This window comes from Danio rerio, chromosome 23 (assembly GCF_052040795.2).
Source record: "Danio rerio strain M-AB ecotype USA chromosome 23, GRCz13ab, whole genome shotgun sequence".
Lineage (NCBI taxonomy): Eukaryota > Metazoa > Chordata > Actinopteri > Cypriniformes > Danionidae > Danio > Danio rerio.
The window spans coordinates 39,814,158-39,838,582 of NC_141043.1; the positions used below are offsets into that span (position 1 = coordinate 39,814,158).

At 34.5% G+C, this 24,425-nt stretch overlaps 1 protein-coding gene and 1 long non-coding RNA gene across 5 annotated transcripts in view; both read right to left on the reverse strand.

Annotated features, from left to right (window-relative positions):
* spryd3 (SPRY domain containing 3) overlaps positions 1-16,677 on the reverse strand; it is a 95,462-nt gene extending 78,785 nt beyond the window's left edge. The window contains 3 exon segments of the mRNA NM_001105694.1: positions 9,995-10,070; positions 12,790-12,926; positions 16,599-16,677. Of these exon segments, the coding sequence (NP_001099164.1) occupies positions 9,995-10,070; positions 12,790-12,917 (204 nt within the window). The 5' untranslated portion in view covers positions 12,918-12,926; positions 16,599-16,677.
* A 2,640-nt stretch (positions 16,678-19,317) lies between these two features.
* LOC147838262 (uncharacterized) lies at positions 19,318-23,655 on the reverse strand. 4 transcript variants are annotated; one of them, XR_015523853.1, is made up of 7 exons: positions 23,368-23,655; positions 22,768-22,898; positions 22,412-22,467; positions 21,877-21,936; positions 20,955-21,773; positions 20,580-20,691; positions 19,318-19,551 (listed from the first exon to the last, which is right to left on the reverse strand). It is a non-coding gene; the product is annotated as an uncharacterized LOC147838262 (long non-coding RNA). The 4 variants fall into 4 exon arrangements; XR_015523852.1 differs by lacking the exon at positions 23,368-23,655 and having other exon boundaries at positions 22,768-22,911; XR_015523854.1 differs by lacking the exon at positions 23,368-23,655 and having other exon boundaries at positions 22,402-22,467; positions 22,768-22,911.
* Positions 23,656-24,425: the final 770 nt, after the last annotated feature.

Here is a 24,425-nt window from a genome sequence, read left to right on the forward strand (position 1 = left end):
CAAAGCATATCAGAACAACATCCACACCCTATGTACGCCAGCCACCTCCATGCCAGTGAGTTTCCGATATTCAGCCGATGAATTTGGAAAGCATTTCAAAAAGGTTAATGTGCTTGTGTTTGTAAATCAGGTTTTCAGACTGATCAACTCATTAGTTTCACAGACAATTCAGTATGAAATCGGATTTGGAAATGTCAGGTAACCTGCTATTAAGAATTTTAACATGTCAGCTACTATTTCTTCTTGCTTTATATGCAAAGCATCTCAAAACAACATGCACACCCTATGAACGACATCCACCTCAATGTAGTGAATCTCCAACATACAGCCACTGAATTTGGAAAGCACTCCAAGGTACTTGTGTTCATAAATCAATATCTGAGACGGATCAACTCATTAGTTTCACTAACAATTCAACACGGAATAAGATTTGGAAATGTCAGAGGTATCCTGCTATTAAGACTTTTCATGTCTCAGCTACTACTTTTCTCTTGCTTAATATGCAAAGCATCTCAAAACAAGATGCACACCCTATGAATGGCAACCACCTCAATGGGAATTTCCAACATACAGCCACTGAATTTGGGAAGCACTCCAATAAGCTTATTGTGCTTGTGTTCGTAAATCAAGATCTCAAACAGATCGAATCATTAGTTACACTGACAATTCAACACAGAAGATTTGCCCATCATCCAAAAAGCCGGATTAATCCAGCGCCATGTAACTCAAAGGCTGTAGTCATACCACTGGAAGGAGCAAACATAGATCTGAATATCAATTTATATCTCGACAAAATTGTTTTACAATAACAGTAATTTGATTTTTAAATACATTTCTGACATTTCCTGATAAGTTACAATGTCAGTGCCATAGTGTAGTTGGTTAATAGGTGCCACTTTATAGTAAGTGGCCTTAAATGCTATTACTATTAATGATCTGCTTGTAAGCTTGCAATTGCCACTTACTTACTTTTGTAATTACATTTAGAATCACATTGTTGACATATCCCTTACCTTAACCCAACCTTAGACCTAATAAAGTGGGACCGGTTTTTATACAATAGCTTTGAAAGCATGCGTCAAGCAGCTCTCATCATATATCTGACGGATCCACTGACAGACGCAGCTTTGAAACACTGCCATGCAAGCGATCAGTAGCTACGTTTCCATCCACCTATTTTTATGGCTATTTTGAATATGCGCATAAAAAATAAATAAATTAAATACGATAATAAAAAAATTAATTAATAAATAAATAAATAAATAAAAAACGGTTTATGGAAACGCCAAGATGCGCATAGATTTTTAAAATGTGCATTAAAAACACATGCACATAACTGAGAAAGATAAACATTTTTTTTCAATAAGAAAAGATGGACATAAACAATGATGGAAACACTTTTACCAATAAAATTCCAGTATGCGAATAAAAAAGTCATGTGATTTTGTTATGAGATCATGTGATGATAAAACTGTGGGTGAATGATCAAATTAGCAGGCTGAACACACTGTAAAACATCTAAAATGTTGTTTTGGTCATTCTAAAATTCCTAAGTGTTATTATATTATTAAAGACCTCCAGAATCAAGAGTGTCTCCATGTCTCACGCCTTCAAATGCCACCGCGCGTTCACTGCCTTTCAAGATTGCCTTCTGAAGCGCAAGTCATTTATTAAATGAATAAAAGATTCACGCATCTTCTCTTATTGCAGCAAATTTCGTTTTTACTGTTGATATATGCCGCCAGTTAATCCGGAAGTGCTGATTTTGATTGGTTTGATTTGTTTGATGGAAACGCTGCTTTATTCGCACGTCTTTTATGCAATAATCCAGTATTGCGCATAAAGTTAATTCGCATTTTTTGATGGTAACATAACTATTGACTCAACGATTATGATGTATCACAGACAGTTCTGTTGAGCTTGTAAATGCAATGGCCAATCAGGAGTGTTTAAGAATCCACTAAACAGCTCTCAGAAAGCAAGCAGGAAATGCTGCTCTCATTTGTTTTTTTATTTACATTTCAGTAAAAATTGGAAATAAATTAAGTAGTTTTTGACATCTTGAGAGTCAGAAGATGAGGGACCATAAAGGTTTAAGCCAAACTGTCTATGAAGCATCTAATTTTTTTAAGACTTAAAAAATAACTTTGCTGATTGTTATTTCTCTATTAGAATAATCATCAGTTTTTTATTATTATTATTTAAGCTTCATTTAACCAGAAAAAAGACTCTGAGATGAATTATCTTTCACAATTGTCCTGGCCAAAATGACCAGCAATAAGAAGAAGAAGAAATATTTCTCAGAAGCAATGTAAACAATTAAATACCAATGCATTTCTCATAGGGTCTGAGGGTTTTAAGTTTATTAAATTGTTATTATATATATTTCTCTTTTCTTGTATGGCTAAATACAAATATAAGGTGAACAAATGTGTTTGTACTCTTATTATTTCTAAAATATATAGTTTCAGCAGCACGGTGGCACAGTGGGTAGTGCTCTTGCCTCACAGCAAAAAGGTCACTGGTTCAAGCCTCGGCTTGGTCAGTTGGCATTTCTGTGTGGAGTTTGCATGTTCTTCCCGTGTTGGCGTGGGTTTCCTCTGGGTGCTCCGGTTACCCCCGGAAGTCCAAAGACATGCGGTACAGGTGAATTAAGTAAGCCTAAGTGTCTATAGTGTATGTGTGTGAATGAGAGTGTCTGGGTGTTTCCCAGTGATGGGTTTCAGCTGGAAGGGCATCCGCTGTGTAAAACATATGATGGATAAGTTGGTGGTTCATTCCGCTGTGGCGACCTCTGATGAATAAAAGGGACTAAGCCGAAAAGAAAATGAATGAAGGAATAAATATATACAGGGATTAACATTAATTTTGACCACCAGCCACTGTGGCTAGTAGTTTTCCAACATTACTAGCCACTCGCCATTTTTACTAGCCACAATTTTATTGTTGGGAAAATATATTTTATATCCATAAATATGACTTTGACATGCTAAAATTATTTGATTTTGCTATCTCTACATGTCTCCTCATTCATTTTACCTTTTGTGTGTTGTGTATGAGCTTGCTCAATAATCATAAGAAAATGGGTCAGGCAGGGTTTCATATATTATAATTAGTTTTCATAATTTTCAGAGCCCAAAATGGAAGGATTTACCCAATTTATCTCTGACCACACCATAAATAAACAGTTAATTATTACTTAGCCACAAATTTTAAATGTGTGAAAACATGCAAAATATAGCTAAATACATTCTTTTTATTTAACAAAACATATGCACAGTCATGTGTTCTGGCTAAAGGTCCCAGATTACTAGTTAACTTAGCAATGTTATTGTAAAAAAAAACTGATAATTAAACCATATTAACGCAAAAGAAAGCAGGTAAAAAACATACTGTGTGATAATGGAAGGATGATCACACACGCATGGTTAATGATAGACCCATAAATTATCTTTTCAAAGAATGGTTCAACCGAAAGCAACTGCCGCTGCTTACAATAAGTCAACTTTGGAACTCTTGAAAGCAGCAAACTGTAGGTGCATGTTCCTCCATTTTTGTTCAGTCTATATGAAAAAGAGAATTGATCGCATCAGTTGTGTTTCTAGCCACAGTTGCTTCACAAAAGGAAACGGGAGCGCGCACGCGTTATAAACAGTCGCGCGCATCACCTCAGCTGTTTGCGCGAGTGATTATCCTCTCATATCTCGGTATTCACCTGCTTTGCTCGCGCGAAGTTGCAAACGCAATTATTTTTGTCAGTCGAGTTGCTTCTCGATCGCATGTGCATGCATATTGGACCATCTTTATTGTCGTACTCTGCTTTTAAAAATTATTATCTGGAAAAATTATTATCAACCAGCCAAAGTGGCTAGTGGGAGTGTCTGTCTTACCCATCACCGCCGAAATCTACCCGCATTTGGCGGGTTGGCGGGTGTAAATGTAAAGCCCTGAATATATAGTTTTAACGGCGACTTCACGCACGTGGCAAATTCGTTTTTCAGACTTTTGTAGAGACATCCACAATAGGCAATCTTGGCCAGCCCTAAGCAAGCAGACAAATGCATCCAATTATTGCTCCACAAACTAAACTCAACACAGCACCCTCTTCCAAAAGCACACACATGCTTTGAAAGGGACCCCACTGTTTCACATAGCTTTAAGTTCAAATTTACTTGACTTTGTTGTCATCTCTTTCGAGGATTTGATTTCCGACCATTAAAAAGTCACTGTAAATCCCATATACATGAATGCTTGCTGCTGGTTCCAAGCCTTCCCTGCTGTGAACTCAATGCACAATGATTAATTTAAGGGCACTCAATTATTTCACCGCAATTTCAACAAAGAACCGTGCCATGAACCCTGCGGCTTCAAAATTCCACGCTGGTGCTCCAGGCAAAATAATCAATTACACTAATAGAGATATTTCCACTTGACTAAGGACAAAATTGATTTGCGCGCACACACGTGAGCACCCTGAGAAAACAGAGCAGGGGTTAATCACTGTATGGCACTTCAATGTTGAAACAGGCAGTGGAGGTGCAGCAACACAGTCCAATTGTAAGGAAGCATTGGCTTCCCAACCCACAGGGCCTGAAATGAAACCCCTGTGAACGCGTAATGAGGAAACATGAGGACGACGCTGACGCATATCCCAACTGGCAGTTGACCTTTACGGAGAAGAAGAAAACAAAGTTCCCAGACTTTGCCAATCTGAAAGATTCTGCGTCACCATCAGGTGATGCAGAGCGTATAAAGCAAGAGTGAGGGTTTTATTGATTGCTCATAGCTCACTGCTGTAGATTCACATTCATTCCCACAGGCTGCAGATATTCCCAGGGCACATGCTCTCGCATGCAGTGACGCTATTGGTCAATAAGATTGCGATACAGCTCGGTTTGAGAAATCTCTTTTTTTACAGGCTACAAATGTTTATTTAATTAGATTAAATGTTACCATTCCAGTAATTCTTTCAAAGATGGACAGAACCAGACAATAACTCTTATTTTACAGAATAGTCAAGGGAAAAGGAGAGGGGTATTTGCAAAAATACATATTTTCCTTATCAGTTAGTTGTTCTAGAGTTAACTTTATTTTCTGATTATCTATGATAATGAATCTGAAGCAAAGAACAAATATTTAAACGGATAATTTACTTAAGTAAATAATAAATAAGTAAATAGTTTCTCTTAAGCTTGTAGGTCATCAAGATGTTGAAAGAAAACCCATACCAAAGTAAATGTATAAATTTGTATAAATAAAAAAAAAAAACAGAAAATAACCATAATGTAACATTACAAGAAGAATTACAAAAGATGCAGCTTGCATTATAATGCAGTTTCCACAAATATTAAGAAATGTTTAATGAGAGTCGAGCCATTTCTAAAAGATCATATGGCACTGAAGACAGGAGTAATGGCTGCTGAAAAATCAGCCATCATAATAACAAATGACTTATTCAAGCATAAATGTTATTTCACATTGTAATTAAATGTCAGCACTGTACAATACCCTTTACTGTATTATTAAATAGGGTTGCACAATATTGGAAAAATCCAGCACTGAGAATTTTTTTTATTTTGCAATATAAATTGCGAAATGAGTACAATTTCACCAGATAACTTAATGGGCCCTATCATACACCCTGGCGCAATAAGGTGTGTTTGCCCTGATGTGTTGCTATTTTTAGACCAATGCAATCTTAATTTTCCACAATGTTGTTTAAATAGCAAATCCATTAGCGACATTTTGTGGACTCATGGGTGTTCTGGTCTGGAAAAGAGGTGTGTTAAGGCGCATTGCTGGTGCATTGTTATTTTGAGGAACTCTTCATTATTATTGTTCATTTATTTGTTTGCTGGATATTAAAACTGAATCTAGTGATAGTTTTGAAACAAATCTTTGCACTTAACAAACAAAATTAATTATGTAGGCTAATGGATGTCTTCAGTGGCGTGTACATCACCTTTTCCTTATCCACTAAAGAGAGAAAGAGAAAGTGAAAACAGAGGCTGATTGGAGGAGGCTCATTCATTTATCCTCTCGCCTATAGATGCTCTGTTTAACCGTTTTCTTGCTAGTGAAGCGTTCAGTTTTTCCACTTACAAAGTCCGCCATGTAAATAGTAAATGCGCCATGGCGTGACGCAACGGACTCTTAAAGGGAATGTGAGATGAGACTGATTGGTTTATCCTCAAAACACACCCAGAAGTCATTAGGAGAATAAACACAACCCAGTTTAGAACATGTTATGCGGCGCAGAGCTTATTTATCCATCTTTTAAAAAGCAAAAGTAGATTCAGACATGCCCTTATGCACCCTGCTCCTTAGACCTTGCACCTAAATCGTTAAAATAGAGCCCAATATCTCTATTTGGATAGAATTTATAATGTTAGATCGATTGGGAAGATTCTGCAGTGGGAACGCATCTCCATAAAATCTAATAAACAATTTATGAACCTCCTGTGTTCGGATAAAAATCTGATAAACAAAAAACTATATTTTAACAGTATTTAATTACAGTAACTGAATAAAAAAAGTTAAAATAATTCAATAAAATGAACTGTTGGTAAAGTCATAAATTGCACAATTTCTTTTGACTAAATGCTTTTAAGGTCATTAATTACAATCACAGGCATCAAAATCACATGCAAATGATAAATTATACTTTAAACTCAACATTGCATATCCTGCGATGTAACTACTGCGAACGATCACATTGCAAGATCTGCTGAAACTATATATTACCAACTAAGTGCTGAATGGGTGGTGAGATGAGGAGAAAAAAAAAATCTCTAGTTCCACTTTAGCACTGGAGACAGACTATTATTACATATTTATTTTAAGCTTCTTGAGAACTGAAAAAGCATAAAATAAGTCCATTTTATTCTAGTTGTTGGGAGAGAGAGAGAGGGAGGGAGGGAGAGAGAGGGGGGGGAGAATTGAGTTTATTGCATTTCAGCTTTTTGGCTATGTGATGGCAAAAAAAAAAAACAGACCAAGTTTACCATATTTTATAAATTCCACTAATCTATAGTTATAAAAATATTCCAACAATTAAAAATCATCAATAGCAAAAATAATACACAAGGTAAAATACATAAACAATAATAATGATAATATACAAGATAAAAAATCTAAAACATTAAGGGTTTACTTTTGATCAAAATTGTGCAATTTTAGCAGTATTCACATTTATAAAATATTTAAAGTCTCTCCAGATAAAAATTGTTGTCTGATAACATTAAAAATATGGCATTCCACAAGAATATGTTTAACAGTTTGGTTTCCTAGTTGTTTGGAAGATGTTTTTCGATAGGTATAACTACCAAACTGACTGCTTTTTCTGTGGATATTTGCATTGTGCTCTCCTGTGCATTTCCAAAATACATTGAAAGCAACTCGCCATAACAGACATTGCCATTCTCTTTGACATGACTAAATAGAATCTTTTTTTTCTTCAAAATAAATGGCACAACAAAAACAAACACTAGCTGTGCTAGGAATCATCATGGTAGTGTACAGGGTGTTACTTTCCTGCTCCAGTCCCCCGGAGAGGAAGTTCATCACACCAGCTCAATCTGCCAGCAGCAGAAAACCCATCAGAGCTGTCTCCTGCCTCAGATACACATCCAGGCAGCTTCGGCAGAGCTTCATAAATTAAAGAACGCTTGCCCTCTCCCAAAGGCTAATTTATAGCCCAATCCCTGCGAGTTTTCCGGCACTAAATCACCTGGGAGCTTCCTTTCCAAAACTTTATTTTATGCCAAAGTTGCTAGAGAGGTAGCGATGATATTTGAGTGCACCAACTCAAAGGTCGCTGTCTATTTTGACATGAAGAGGCACAGGAAACATTACCAGCAGCATCTGAAATTTGTTGGTGACACTTTCACGGTTTTTGCAGGTTTCACAAAGTTACAACTTAAGACTTTTTTAAGACCATTACTCATCAAATTCAAAGCTCTGATGTTTGCTTACAAAGCGATTTCTGGCTGCGTCCCTTCTTATCTGCTCTCACTTCTGCAGATCTATGTGCCCTCCAGAAACTTACGTTCTGTGAATGAACGTCGCCTCGTGGTTCCATCACAAAGAGGGAAGAAATCACTTTCCTGAACGCTCGCGCTCAATCTGCCCAGTTGGTGGAATGAACTCCCTAACTGCATCAGAACGGCAGAGTCACTCGCTACTTTCAAGAAACGACTAAAAACTCAACTATTTAGTCTTCACTTCACTTCCTAATCTGCAATTGCCTCTCTGGATATACCACTAACTGTACTCTAAAAAAAATAAAAATAAATAAATTTACTAATACTTTCCTTCTTAGACTTTACAGACCTGAAACTTGCCTATAGCACTTATTCATTGTTGCTCTTATAGTTGTGTAAATTGCTTCCTTGTCCTCATTTGTAAGTCGCTTTGGATAAAAGCGTCTGCTAAATGACTAAATGTAAATGTAAAGGAAATTTCAGGTTTATACGAGATTTCTTTATATATTATAATTAGTTATTTCAAGGGCACATATTTTAAGTAAATTGTCAAAACAAGCAAACCCTAATTGTATGCATACACATTTTTTAACAGAACTTATCTTTAAAACTATAATAAACTAAATGTATGCACAACAGTCTGTCCAGGTCAGTGTCCTCACCATATATGGACCGTAAATATAGAGAGAACTTTTAAACAAATATTACTGTAAGGACGAAAATTAAACCATATTAAAGTTATAACTCATCAATAAAGTTATAAATAGAGATTTGTTTAATGTTCTATTGAGATGGGTTGTTGGTGATTGGATGATTGTTGGCCCAATTGGGTAGCTTTAGATCGATATAGGAAAATGAAGACCTGTTCACAATTATTTAGGACCTACATGACAAAAGTTCAGTGAATTCAACACTTTTTAAGGCCTAAAATGTAGCTTTTTTTTTCTTTAAATATATTTTTATTGAACATTTTTAGTGCAAAAAACATGTCAGAAAATTACATTGAGTAGAAAGATAGTATCTGTCATACATGTAATTTGAGTTCAGACCCCCACATGAAAAATAAAATAAAAAAATAATAGCAAATAGAATTAAATTGTAATTAAATAAACAACAAATAAATAATAATAATAATAAAAATAATAATGACAAAAAAAAACAATATTATATTGCAAAAAGGCATATTACATTTCTTTTGTCCAGGCTGAGTCTAACAGACAAGCCTTAAAATGTAGTTTTTGAAATTGAAGACATTTTAAAACACCCTGACTTCCCAAATGCTTCTAAATAAAATCATGACACGGCCCTATGCTAATAACTCAAGAATCATTTATATCTCAAATTCTATCAGATTAATGACAGAGAGCAACTATAGAGTAAATATAGAACCATTTGAAATATTCATTACTAAAATTTGAATGCTCTACTAACAAAAAAGATTAGCTGAAAATGCTGTGAAAATAGCATTTAATCGAAGACAAGATGCAAAACAAACATTTAGTAAATCAAAAACATAAGCACAAGACACTTTAGAAGCAGCAAATAAGAAATCAACAAAACTATACTGAACTTAAACATTACATTAAAGGGAAAGTTCACCTAAAAACGTGAGTCTTTTCTTTCTTTCTTTCTTTCTTTCTTTTTCAAAGAAGATATTTTGAAGAAACCTGTAACCATTATCTTCCATAGAAGGAAAAACAAATACTGTGAAAATCAATAGTTACAGGTTTTCAGCTTTCTTCAAAATATATTCTTCAGTGTTCAACACAAATCTAAAGAAATCATAAAGGTTTAGAAGCATGTGAGGGAAAGTAAATAGTGAGTACATTTTCATTTTTGGGTGAACTATCCCTTTAAGTAGTTAACAATTGAAATATAAATAGCTTAAAATCTCTGAGTATTAAAGTTACATGAAGTTATTAACACTGGGGTTTCTTAACAAAGGCATTAGAATGGGTGTTGAAATTATTTGAATGTTTTTAGCAACCTGACAACATAGGTGTGCTGCTTACCTCAAAGTAACAGTTTCCCTTTGATAAGGGGCGTGGAGCCACGTAGCAGCCAACTTCATCAGAGTTCCCTTGGTAACTATAGACGGGAAGTAATAAAAAGCTTAATCTCTAATAACCAGAACACTGTTGCTATAGGCACATGATTCAAATGTCCAGTGATGTGTGGACGAGCTGCAGAATTTAGCCTCAGTTGTGTTTCTACATGCTTCACATTGATGCAAGTGAGAGCTAAGTCATTTATAAATCCAAAATGGAGCAAATTTTCCAAAGAATTCAAACCAGAACTATTTTCGAGAGATCCCGTTGTCACTGAGCTTTCAATGAAACCGTTTGTCATGCAGTGTAACAATACACAAAAATATTATTCAGGCTTATTTAGGACAAAAATCATTTGATGACATATTAAAATACTATTTAAGGAGCATAGTGCTGCTACAAAATATAAAAAGACCTGCAAGAAGTTTTCAATTATTTACGGTACAATCGAAATGATGAGGTTTCATATTGACATAAATATACAGCATGTGTTCCACTGAATAATGACGGAAGATTTTTATTGCCGTATATTGACATTTTCTTGCAAGTTCAAAGTTTCTTTCAAATTAAAGTTAAAATATTACACACATCACTTGCACTTAACATGTTTAAATGGACATAAAAATTACTTATGTAACCTTTAGTAGATGCGCACATACACACACACACATACACACACACACTTACAGAAATATTTTGTTCAAATCATTTTTTTCTATAATGATGCCTCTTGTACACTACCTGACAAAAGTCCAGATGCCTATCCAAGTTTTAGTAACAACAAATAATAAGTTAACTTCTAGTTGATGATTTGGTATCAGAAGTGGCTTATATAAAAGGCAAACGCCTCTAGATTACGCTTATTTTACCAAAATAAAATATGATCATGCCTCAATATTAATTATTTAATTAGGACAGTAAAGTTTGATTTTCCTTAGACAAGAGTCTTGTCACTTAACAGAAGATAATGTACAGTATAGAATATACAGTCATGGTGCAGTGGAAAAAGAGTTAATATTGTGTTTGACTCCCATGAGCTTGGAGGACTGCATCCATACATCTCTGCACTGACTCAAGTAACTTATTAATAAAATCATCTGGAATGGCAGAGAAATTGTTCTTGCAGGACTCCCAGAGTTCATCAAGACTTTTTGGATTTATCTTTAATGCCAAGAGCACCTTGACCTTCTATGCTTTCAGGAACTTTGATGTGGAGGCTGAAGTATGAAAAGTAGCGCTACTCTGCTGAAGAATTTACCCTCTCCTGTGGTTTGTAATGTAATGGGCAGCACAAGTGTCTTGAGACCTCAGGCTGTTGATGTTGCCATCCACTCTGCAGATCTCTCCCACTCCCCCATACTGAATGTAACCCCAAACCAAAATTTTTCCTTCCCCAAACTTGACTGTAGAGACGGCCTGTAGAGCAAGCTTCAAGTGTTCATTGGAATGTGTTTGAGATTTTGTTGTCTGTCATATCTTTCGTCTGTCTTTTCGGGGGGGTTTTCTCGTAAGGCACGGCTTTCAAAAATGATGACATGAGACTCTGCTGGGTAGTTGCCCTGGTTTACCAGCACTTGTTTAGGTCTGTAAATTCTTAGCATCTTCATAAGGGTGGTCTTGTTTTAAATGGTGAAACAGGCTTGTGGTGTTGCCTGCTTTTGATGACACAAGTCGTCTGCGCAGTTTGCAGTGCACGTTGCTGTTTTGTGTCGGATAGCAAAAAACTACATAGCACATGACTAAGGTCTAGTGACGTTTCTTGTCTGTGGCTCTGACCTTTTTAACCCTTTTTTCTTACTCTCTTAAGTACAACTAACACTGTATGGCTAAACTTGTAAGGCGTGCGGCATCCGGAAGGGCAGACTGCAAAATGCTTGCGCAACGTTACACATAGTGTGTAAATATTATCAAGCAATTATCGAACTGTCATTATCGTTTTATTGAAAAATTTTATATTGTGATAAATATCGAATTATCGCCTATATCGCCTAGCCCTATATATACATATATATATATATATATATAAATATATTTATATAGGGCTAGGCGATAATTCGATATCGATAAATATCACGATATAAAATTTTTCGATAAAACGATAATGAAGTATATATAAAACTATATATATATATATATATTTTTTTTTTTAATGGATTAATATCCTGACGTTGTTTTAGAGTCTGATCTAGACTGTTCCATAGTTTTACACCAGACAGACATACACAAACTTTTAAAAGTTGTTCTTGTTTTCAACCTCCTAAAGTTTAGTTCTTCTCTCAGATTATACCCCCTTGTCGTTCTTCAAAAAACTTTTGTACATCCATGTCAGTTACATCCATCTTTTAAAAAAAAAAAGGAGTTACAACATCATATGTGCAAGGCCTATTTATTTTTCCAATGGATCGAGTTTGCTTTTCATCTTTTTTGAGAACCAAATAAAAACAAGTAGCCGCGGACTTTCTCTGAAATTATAATTGCTTCAATCAGCGAGGTCAACTGAGTCGAGGCTGATTAAGTTTCTTAGTTCAAATACACGCACACTCACATTGTTTTGCACTAGCCTAGTCCACTGATATTTGATGGAGCTGGGGCGGTTGTGCAATTCAAAAATGTACAAATAAATAAAGATAAATGAAAAGCAGTCCAGAATTTTTCCATACAAACGAGGGGGGTCAACACATGAACTCCAAGCCAGAAGCTAATTTCCAAACACAATGGAAAAAGAACAGAGTAAGGGTCAGTCGCTGGGCAAAGCCTACCTTAGCGTGTCTCCGTTCTTCAACATTCGTTTGTATCGCTCTTGATATCGTACGGCACGAACTTCCCTGATTTCTCTGATCCTGCGCCGCCAGTTCAGGAATCTGTAGTGTAAATTGACGTCATCCATCTTAGAGGACTGTGGAGCAGAAAACAGATGCTGTTGGTTTTTAGGGTTTTGAATCGAGGAGCTGAGATACAGTTAAAGGAAAATAAACTATTATTACATATTATTTTTTTATTATATTTCCAGCTATTCAAATAAGATAAAAGAGCTGGAAAAACATATTTTATTTTTTCATTTCAACACATTTTTTAAACATAATAATTTTAATAACTAATTTCTAAGCATTACATTATTTGGTCTATTTGCAATGTTTTGTGTAGTGAAAATGTTTTGCACAATATTGATTTATTCTTGATGGATTTTGTGTAGTAATTTATACAATTACACAATCATGTGTATAAAACCTTCTATATACATTATTTATTTCATAGTTTATATTAATGTTTACTTTTTCACATGCCTATTTTGTTAAATAAGCATTTAATATTTTTAATACACATTAAACTTTATTGGCATTCAGTGTGGACAGCAATGTAAGAATTTCATTATACAGGGAACCTGTTCTGTTCTGTGCAAATGACAAACACTTTGAATCTTGAACGTTGAAATTACATAATATTTAACTAATTATTTTGCAAGATGCTAGTATTATGATTACAGTGCAATTTAAAGGCGTAACTAAGTTAGGTTAAAATTCAAGTCGCTGGACAAGAATGGTTTGTTCTGTAGGCAATCAAAAAAATATTAATTTCTTAAGGGAGCTGATAATATTGTCCTTGGAATGTTTTCTATTATAATTAGTTTATTTCAGCCAAACAAAAAGAAATAAGACTTTTTTTAGAAGAAAAATATAATAGGAAATTATGTGAAAACAAAAAAGCAAACACAAATCCATTTTCTTACCCCTTTTTTGCCAAATGGGGTTTACAAAGCCCTAGGAGCTTTTTTTGGAACTACAAGATAGTTTTAAATATAAAATCTTTAATTAAATTGAATATAAATATAAAATATAAAACATTTGGCTGCATTATTTATTGAAAAAAATACCTTTCAGATTAAACTGCAGATTCTCAGCAACTAACTGTGGCTGTAAATTTTAGGATGTGTTCACACACTTGGAAGATCTGGTTTGATTAAAACGAACTCTAGTGCAATTTAGTGTGGTTTATTTGAGAAAATGTGAAAACTGTCATCTGAACCTTGATGTGTTTAAGCAAACGGACCAAATTCACTAAAAAAAGTTAGTTCTTGAACCACTTCCAAATGAAGTCTGGTGTGGTTCAACTAGGCATGGGACAATAACCGTTTTCGAGGTAAAAATACCGCGGTTTGAAAAAGTCAAGGTTTTCTTCGAACAGTATCTCCAATAGAAAAAAATATCCAAAGATGCTGTTTTAAATTGTAAAGAAATCTGTGTTTTTGAAACTAATGAAGACAGCAGAAGTCTATGATTCATTTGAATTATTTAGCCTGACGTTTACTATGTTTACTGTTCCAAAATATCATAAATCTTGTAAAGCAATAGAATATATTGGTTCAAACAGGAAAAAAAAAAAGTTTTTTAACCAGACATTTAAAAACAACATAATTTAGAGCAGTGAGCATAATACCGTGATATTTTTATCCAAAGTTATCATACCATCAGAATCTTATACCGGCCCATGCCTAGGTTCAAATGTAATATGAGCACAACATAGACCAAAAAACAAAACTAAACAATCTAAAAACAGGACATGAAACCCTAAAAAGGACAAAATGACGATGCTGGACAGTTGTAGCTATAGTATGGTTCCATCCAAAGATGCAAACTAAATGTATGTGCAAAACTGGAATATCGCATAAAAGACATGCAAATAAAGCAGCGTTTCCATCTAACAAGTCAAAGAGAACAAAAACGCCACTTCCTGATTAACTGATGTTAAATATCAAAAGTAGGCTAAAAATAAATTGAATTTACGGAGGTAGGAGAGGCTTCATAAATCTTTTTCTTATTTAATAAATTACTTGCACCTCAGAGGACAAATGCTGACATGCAATGAACGTGTGGTGGTGTTTAAAGGCATGAGACGCAGAGCACAGACATTCTTGAAAGTTCTGGAGACAATTAAAAATATAATAACACTAATACTGAAACGGTTAAGGCGTTTTAGAATGACCAAAACAACATTTCCAGATGTTTTACAATGTGCTCAGCCTGCTGATTTGACCATTCACACACATTTTTATTATCACATGAAATCACATGACTTTTAATGCGCATACTGAAGTAGAGTTTGTCGCTAAACGTGTCTCCATTGTAGTTTATGCACATTTTTTTTAAATAAAAAATAGTTTATCATACTAAGTTAATGCGCATACATTTTTGAAGTTTCCATCAACCATTTTCAAGATGTGCAAAAAACTATGTGGATAGTTGCCCATTACATTTTGATTAAGTGACTGGAAATTCATCTCCCTGCAAGAAACAAAGTTAAGCCGGAATTCACAAGCGCTTTACACATTTGCAAGCTTTCCAAGAGTTCTCAGCTAATTTAAAGCATAACTGATATATACACCATTACACACGCAGTATGAACATAAAATGGACACATTTCGTCCAGCAAACAGTATTGTTTTTTTAATGTTCCATAGTTTTTGTTAAAAAACATATGACATTAAAAAGCCCACTTTTTAAAGTCATTCTTAAGCATACCAGGACTAAACTCACTTTTCATTTTTGTCAAAATGAGCCTTAACAACCAAATGATAGTGTGAACACAGCTAATATTAATTTAATAAACCAATGAGCCCCTTAAGAAATTAACATGTATTACAACAATTTTCTTAATATACTTTTACAGCATTTCAGCAGATTTGCAACAAAATAAAATCTCGAACATCAAGGAGTTTCAATGTTTTGAAAGTGAATGATTTAAGACATTCAATGGTTTTTAAATTTGTAGTACAATATTGAGTACCCCCATCTTTATTTCTCTTTCATACGTTGTAATTGTACTTTAAAATAGTATTTTTTTTTGTTTTTATTTGTACAAAAATAAGCATTCCCATCATCAAACCAGTTATTTTATATTAGCATGCAATTAAACGCCAGTGTTAATGTACTAAGTGCACTAATAGACTCCCACGACTAAAAAGAGGTTAGAGTTCAAGTTCATAAGAGAGTCTTGTTACAGTAAGCACTTAATTTTGATTCTTAAAGAGTCTCATTGTGATGCAAGAGCTCGATAAACAATAAACGCGTCACCTGTCGTTCAGTCATCCAGGATGTGAAGGTAGAAATTATAGATTGTCAAAGCACTTACAACAGCATACACCATAAAATTAGATATAACTGTTTCTCATTCACAAGTTAGAGTCAAGATAACGTTACAGAGGCAAAAACATGACAGGAAAACTACATGACACAAAGTATGTAAATAGTATACTAACCACATCTATGGTGCTGTCAACTATAAACTATGTCAACCTCTCTTACATCCACATACTATTAAATAATCAACTGTAAGCATGCTTAAGTAAAATGTTGCATCTAATTCAATACAGAAACTATAAAATATCAGGTAACAGATGCAGTAGAGCACAACAGCAGGTTAGTTTCAATCACTGCTAATCACCTTGCTTGGCTAACAAATTATTAGCCTCATTGAGGCCTCCTCGAAATAAAAGACATACAGCACAGAACAGCTTAACATCGGCAGTCGCTATATTGTAACGTATCTAAATATGATGTCGCCATGTACGTACCTTATGTACATCAATGGATAAGACGGTATAACATTCTAAGGCCACTTGTGTTTACTTCTAGCTATCGACTCCATTAGCTAAGCTACCTGACAAACTTCGCACAACTGAGCGGCTCTTCCTGGATGGCGTCAGTGGAGGAATGAATTGAGCGCACCAATGAACGGCGTCACAGAGTTTGATTGACAGGCGCACAACCAATGAGAAACTTCGCAGAGATCAGCAGTGTTTTTTTAAGTTAGACTTTCAGAAATGTGCATAAGAAGCAGTCACTGGAGGTTTTTATCAATTTTACGTTACAGACGAGTTTAAGGACCTATAGACACATTTTGGAGAGGAAAAAAATAATCACTTTATATGTTTCAAACAAAGTCCGTGAAGATTAAAAAGATGAATTAACGAAACAGATATATACTGAGAAAATGAAAATACCTATTAAAGTACTTATTAAAATACAATTTAAAAAAATAATAAAGGTCTGAATGATAAGACAGTAAATGAAAACATTTCTGACAACAAATTCTGACCAACTGTCATATTCTAAAGCACAAACAAATAAACAAATAAATAATAAATAAATACTCTAAATGCTAATATATGGAATTATAACGAAATGTTTTCACACATTTATAAACAAAAAATATTTTCAGAAGAACTTTTGCAGTTATATGTTGGTATGGTCATCTGAGGGTGACAAGTAAAAACAAAAAATGTTCATCTAGCTCAAAAGATCTTGGACACAAATCTTAACAGTATTGCGCACGTGTATGAGGTGAGAGTCATATAGAATGTCCATTTTAGGAGATGAGAACCATCCACTTTATTTAAAGTTTTGCCTTCTGCCATGGCATAATATGCCATGAAATGATTCTTGTCTTAAAATGCTTGGCAAGATTTTTTTAGAGTGTAATCTATTCAACTGAATATATACTCAATGTGTTTTTTGTATTGTCTTGTTTTGGTACCTGAAACCACCTTAAAATATTTAGATGATAGATCAAATGATAGATAGATAGATAGATAGATAGATAGATAGATAGATAGATAGATAGATAGATAGATAGATAGACAGACAGACAGACAGACGGACGGACGGACGGACGGATGGATGGAAACCAGACTAAATGGATGGATGGATGGATGGATGGACGAACAGAGATAGATAGATAGATAGATAGATAGATAGATAGATAGATAGATAGATAGATAGATAGATAGATAGATAGATAGACCAACCAGAATGGATGGATGGAATGATATAAATAGAAGGATAGATAGTTGGTTAAAAACAATGGATAGAATGATAGAAAGATAGATGGATAGATAGACTGATGAACAATAAATATTTGGGCGGGTGGGCGGACAGATGAACAAACGGACAGACAGACAGACAGACAGACAGACAGACAGCTTTTGTAACCCAGAAAAGGTTTGGAGCAGTCCTGGCGTTTGAGATGTCGACTGGCTGATGTTTTCTTATTAGAGTTGATTAGCCTTGGCAATGAATACAAAAATCACCTGCTGTCTGACGTTCCCCATCCGCGCCACAGCTCGGCCCTGTTCTGTTTCCACATGTTCTGGCTGAAAAATGTTCCAAGACGCGTGCCAAACCGATGGGGTCTCTCTGTTTCCAAATTCACCAGATTACAAGGTTTTCCTCTTCATCTCTGTCTGCGAGTGCGATTTGCTTCCAACGCCCTTGATCCTTTCTAAACCTCGCTGCTTCCATTTGTCAGCGTCTTGTCAGTGTGGCTTATACCAAAAATAAGATGCATGCATCATCCTGTCTTGCAGGTATTACTCTCCATATATGCCTACAGTACAGTGCATTTAACTCCTGCAGTCGTCCTGAGTCATGATTATAAGGGGGCTTTAGATTGTGCCAAATGTTCTGTAACCCACTTTTCAGCCTATGTGAGGTGATGAATGCCAGACCCGGATTAGTGGACTGGAAACACATCCTCGGAGTCAATGGAAAATGGAAATAGTGGTGTCAACGCGTTCGTTCATAATGCTAGTATTTATGTCACTTCGTTACCCGACTCGGCTCTCCAGGATACTTAGTCACGATTGGTCAGTCACTCTTTTAGATTTTTCAGAATAATGGTTGTCATGCAGAAAACTCTGTATTACTGAGCACTTATCCAAGATGGATGACTTTCAGAGGTCTTTAGAAGTGAAATAATGAAAGTCATTTAGACTGGTGCTTTGTGTCTATTTATTTGAATTAGCTGGAGATTAATACAGTTTGTTTTTAGTTTATCACATGCAATTGTTCTATCTATCTATCTATCTATCTATCTACACTGTAAACGATTTCTTGTTAAATCAACAGTAAGTTACTGGCAACAATTATCCAGTAGCTGCTGTATTTCATAAAACGGTAACATTACTGTAATACTAATTACATTAGTATTACATTTAATGTAAAATGTAATACATCATTTTACTGTTGTTGATTTTTACTGTAACACCAATTACAGTAGTGATACACATACTGCAAAACTGAAAACAGTATTTTATTGTACATTTTTACCATGAAGAACTACGGTATTTTAACGTTACTTTTATTATTACTGTATAGTATTTTACAGTTATTAAATGTTATTTTATTTTATTTAATAGTGCTACTTTATAATGGGTAAAAATGTTCAAAAATTGCACAAGTGTTATTTTAACTGTTCAAGAAATACAAGAAAAATAAAGAAACTGAAACTGAAACTTCACAATAAAGGTTTATTGTGTAAACCATGCTAAAACAGTAGCAATAATTCAATATAACAAAGCAACAGAACACTAATAAACAATTGATCATTAAAACCAGTCAACAATTAATGCATCAAAAATTATTACAATTTTAAAAACAGGTGAAAATACTGCTACAAGACAGGAAATGATGAAGGCCAAATGATGTGGAAAGGGACAGTGAAAAAGGGCAGCAGCACTTCTGATGATCCTGCAAAAATGACACGCAAAATCAATCACTGAAGTAAAAACTAATCATCCCTCAAACCATTTAATTCATTCAGAAACGAAACACTGCACTGTTGTTTATATATATATATATATATTAATATATATAACAGTTATAATATATATAACAGTTTTTTTAATTGTTTTTGTTGGTGAAATACAGTTTGTTGTCAATTCACAATTACACTAACGTTAATGGGGAAAAGATCAGCGGGCATTGTTCTTAAAGATTGCTATTCAGGTGTCCACACAGGTGTGTAAAAAATAAAGTCTCAACTTAATGTCCGACTCTGTATAGCTCGAATATCTGATTCCATGATCACACTACTAGTGCTTCCACGAATTTAAGAGGGGTGAACACAGTTCATTCTCACTTTAAGAGGCTACATATTTAAAATTAAATAAATAAAAATAATCTAATTTAACGTGACTAATGTTAATTAAATACTTTTAGGCTTTTAACACGTATAAATCCACTTCTAACTTACAGATAAGATTGCGTTAGAGAACATGAAAGCCGTGGGTGATTTTTAAAATAATGCTAATGATGAGTTACTGATATTTGGTTTGCATAAAACAAAGTAATCACTAAGCATTCATTTTTGGCAAAATCTGCAGAGAGGCTCAGCGACACGAGGAAATGTGTTAAAGTTGAGTAGAGAACTTAAGAGCAGTCTAGCCTACTTAATGAAATGTTTGTGGTAATATTCTGCGGTCAATTCGTATTACTGTATTTTAATATGCAGCAGTGATGGCATGTCAGCGAGACAAATAAACATTTTATCGAGTCATTTCATACAATTTATTTATTTATTTATTTTTATACAAACCCTCTAGTGACATTTCCTCAAACTAAATCATCATAACGTTACTGTGCACAGCATCAGTAAAACGTTGAGAATAATTTAAATACTTAATTTTTTAAAACAGTCACTGCTGATTACAAACTAACATTAAAGCTAAGCTTACAGAAATCCTGTATGCATGACAATATAAAGATGTATTACTCACTGATGTCGAAGCACTTCCAGGTCATCAGAGATGTAGACAGGACAGAATGTGTGCTATCAAGTGAGCTCTTGTGCAGCCTTTGTTGGACATCCAGGTAGTATGTTCACCCACACTGTAAGAAACAAAAACAGAAACAATTTATTAAAATGTGAGGATAGTAAACATGTTTGGTCTACAGAGAGAAGAAAATGTTTACTTTAAGCATTGATCCTAATGAATCTATTTCTAAACTACATTTAACCTTACCACGGAAACAGCATTTTTGAGCTTTTAGACCAGGGGTGCTCAACCTTGTTTGCTTTAAATTAGAATTAAAACAATAAATCTCTATGTCAAATAAAATACTTCAGATCTAAATAAAGCAGGTGCTTTTACCTAAAGGTTCCTTCCCTCCAGTTAGTTTGGCTGCAAATACCTCCACATCTGTGCTTTATTCGGTTCTTGTCTATAGAGTAACTGGTGTCGCATTCCAGGTCCATCACAATCTGTGCTAGAAGGACAATATGACAAAAGACAAGACACATATAAATAAGTCTCAGAATAAAATATTTAAAGGAATAGTTTACTATTTTGCCACTATTTACTCCACGTGTTTTAAACTAGTTTGAATTTCTGTTAAACACTGAAGCAGATATTTTGAAGAATGTTAGTAACCAGTAACTATTGACATCCATATTTGAACCAAATTTCTTTAAAAAATACGAGTTTGTGTTCAACGGAACAAATTAAATATATAACTATTTTGAAACAAGTGGAGGATGCCAAAGATGCTATTATTTTCATTTTGGGGTGAACTGTCCCTTCAATTCAAGTGTCAAGCAATAGTCATAAAAACTGATGTGTCGCTTGAGGAAAACTAAATCAAGTACCTTCTTTGAACAAGCAGAATCATTATGCCATTGTATTCAGTGATTCTCTTTTACATTTTCCCACTATAAAACGATAGCTTCAACATGCAATCCATGTTAAGACAAAAATGAATAGCATAAAATAACATATTGAACTAAACTTACAGTTTCCAGGCTGTTTGAAAACAAACACATATGCCCAGTAAAATTGCTAATAAACACAAAGACAACAGTTAAAGAAAAAAATGTTTGTCTAATATTCACTCAGCACTTGGTAGGCAAATAGCATAGCCGTGGCTGTTTTAACACCAGATGTTTTTTTTTCTTAAAGTTTTCTTAGGAACTGCTGGAAGAAGAAAAAGAGGTTGTACATGAAACTCCTCACAACAAATCTGTGAACAACTTGACATTTAAAAATCTAATCAAAATGAGGAAGACATCGACATTACCTTGAATAATCAAGTGAGGAGTGATTGGTTGCATCAGTTTTTCAACATCAATTACTGTAGCTGAAAAACAGATAAATATAATAAGAGTAAAATAAGACTTAACATTAATTAATCTAAATCTATGGTACAACCATACCAATCTGTATGGGGTTAAAATACATTTGTACACAAATCATTCCCTGACCCCATCAATTTCTCTTAGATTAGGATCAATATGACTTTGGCTTATATCTGTGTACTCAGAACGTACACTCACCTCAGGTACACCTGAACACCAAAAATTAAATGTACAATTAATGACACACTATACATCAAGCTCATTAACATTATTGAGAAATAGACAATATGTATTTTGTTAATATTAACGTTAGCTTAAAATAATTCAACTGCATTGAATTTTCAGCTCCATTTAATAAAACAGTTAAGACTCATTTCATTATGAGTTTAGTTTAAATAACTAACTTACAGTTGAAAAATTTTACCATAATGATAGCTTAGTCATAATGACTAACGTTATTTGAAGACCAGAGCTTACCTTAACGGTAAACGTTTAACTTTTCATGGTGACTTCACCTTCATCTCAGTGTTGTGCTGAAATAGAGAATTCATTAATGCAGTTACAATAAGTTGAAGTTATGTTTTTCAGGTACGTATGGTCAAAAACTCACTCAAGATAAACTTACTGTATCCAATACCTCGCAAACACTACAATGACCGCCTGGCGTCTGTTATTTCTTGTTTAAAATACCGTATGTTAACGGATAGCGTGACATAACATAAGAACCTACAACTAATGTCACTTGGTTAATTATTTTAAATTACACACACAATACACAGAAATACTTATAAAACAATCCTTTAACGGACAGAATTTGACTTTAAAACACTTACCGAGGATGAATTCGCTGGATGATAAATGACAGGTGAATTTCAAATTAGGAGAGCCGTTGCCTGCATGTCGAGTCGTGTCCGTTCGGTTCTATGAATCGGCTCCTTAGTGAACAGTAAAGAATCGAATCCGCCTAAAACAGATTCCTTTTGTATATGATTCATTACTATTTCGTTATACTGCTGGGCCACACGCATTTATACACTAATTATACACTAATTGCATATTGCTGAATGTGCTTGTGAACACGTGTGATCAAATAATTCCCGAGCAAACGGTTCAATACGATTCAGAGTCGCTCGAGTGCTGAACCGAACCAGTGCAAACGTGAAATTGATTACAATATAGTAACATTGTTTTTTATTCACTTTACCAGCAAAATTATTACATATATCTGACCTTGACAATACGAATAAAGTTCGTTTGAAGTGTTTTGAGAATTAATATTATTTTCTCCCAGAATTCATTTCACATCAACAAGCAAATGGTAATGGCGGATGAGTATGAAGGTAAATCAGTTGCGAAACTTGAGAGCTTGCAAATGTAAATGTGAGCACTTGTGATAATAATATTTGTATGTGTAGGTTGAAATGTACACTTACAGCTCTGATGTGAACAGCTGAAATCCTCGATTTGCACACACACACAATAATCCACACACTTGTGTTTTAAATTGGAAGTTGCAGATTAATAGTTGTGTATTTGTAAAATGTCATTCACAAATACAAAGTGACAGACACATGTGTGCACGGCAAATTTGACTGCATCTTCGCTCTACAACCACAGGTCGGCACTCACAACCTCTCAGATTCGTCAGTACAACTACAAATCTCCCGCGCTCTGACTTTTGCTACACATCTCCCGCGATCTCTGTAGCAGAACTCATCTGTGCACTCGCAGATGCAGAGGCGTGAGCAGCGCTGGGCAGGGGAGGGGCGGGGCTGGTGTAAAGCTGTTTGATTGGCTGATGCCTGACCAATGAACAATGCCAGCAGCCAACAGGACTGAGGTGCAAAATAATCATTTCCCACGATTATTTTATTATTTAGGGTTTATTTAAACTCTTTTCTGAAAAGATTCTTGTTAAAAATAATAAATTCTGTGGAAATGTACATACCAGTAAAAGAGCAGCAAAGCCAGTTTATTGGCTAGAGCCAGCCAATGAGATGGGGCGTTTCTGTTTGTCAGGACACAGGGCAGCTCACGTTGTTGGAGGCCTCGAGCAATCAGAGGGTAAGTTATGATTTTTAATAATTATCTATATGTTCAATACTGTTAGCTAAGCTAAGGACTGTGCTGGGTGCTTCTCTTGTTTGTTTCTTATATAAGAAAACAGTTATGAGTTATCTAGGAGCTGCTTTCAATCATGTTATATGGTTCTAAAGATACGATTCAACCCACATGAAATAAGAAGTTGTAATAGTATTTATAGTAAATAATAGTACGTTTTTGAACCATACTAACTATAGTAAACTGTATTATACAGTATTTATTGCAGTATCTACAACTTTGTTAATGAATGCAACAGCACACTGTAGTATTAACTAGCATGAACTTTAATAAATTGAAGTATACTTGTATGTATGTATATATATATATATATATATATATATATATATATATATATATATATATATATATATATGTATATATAGCTTAA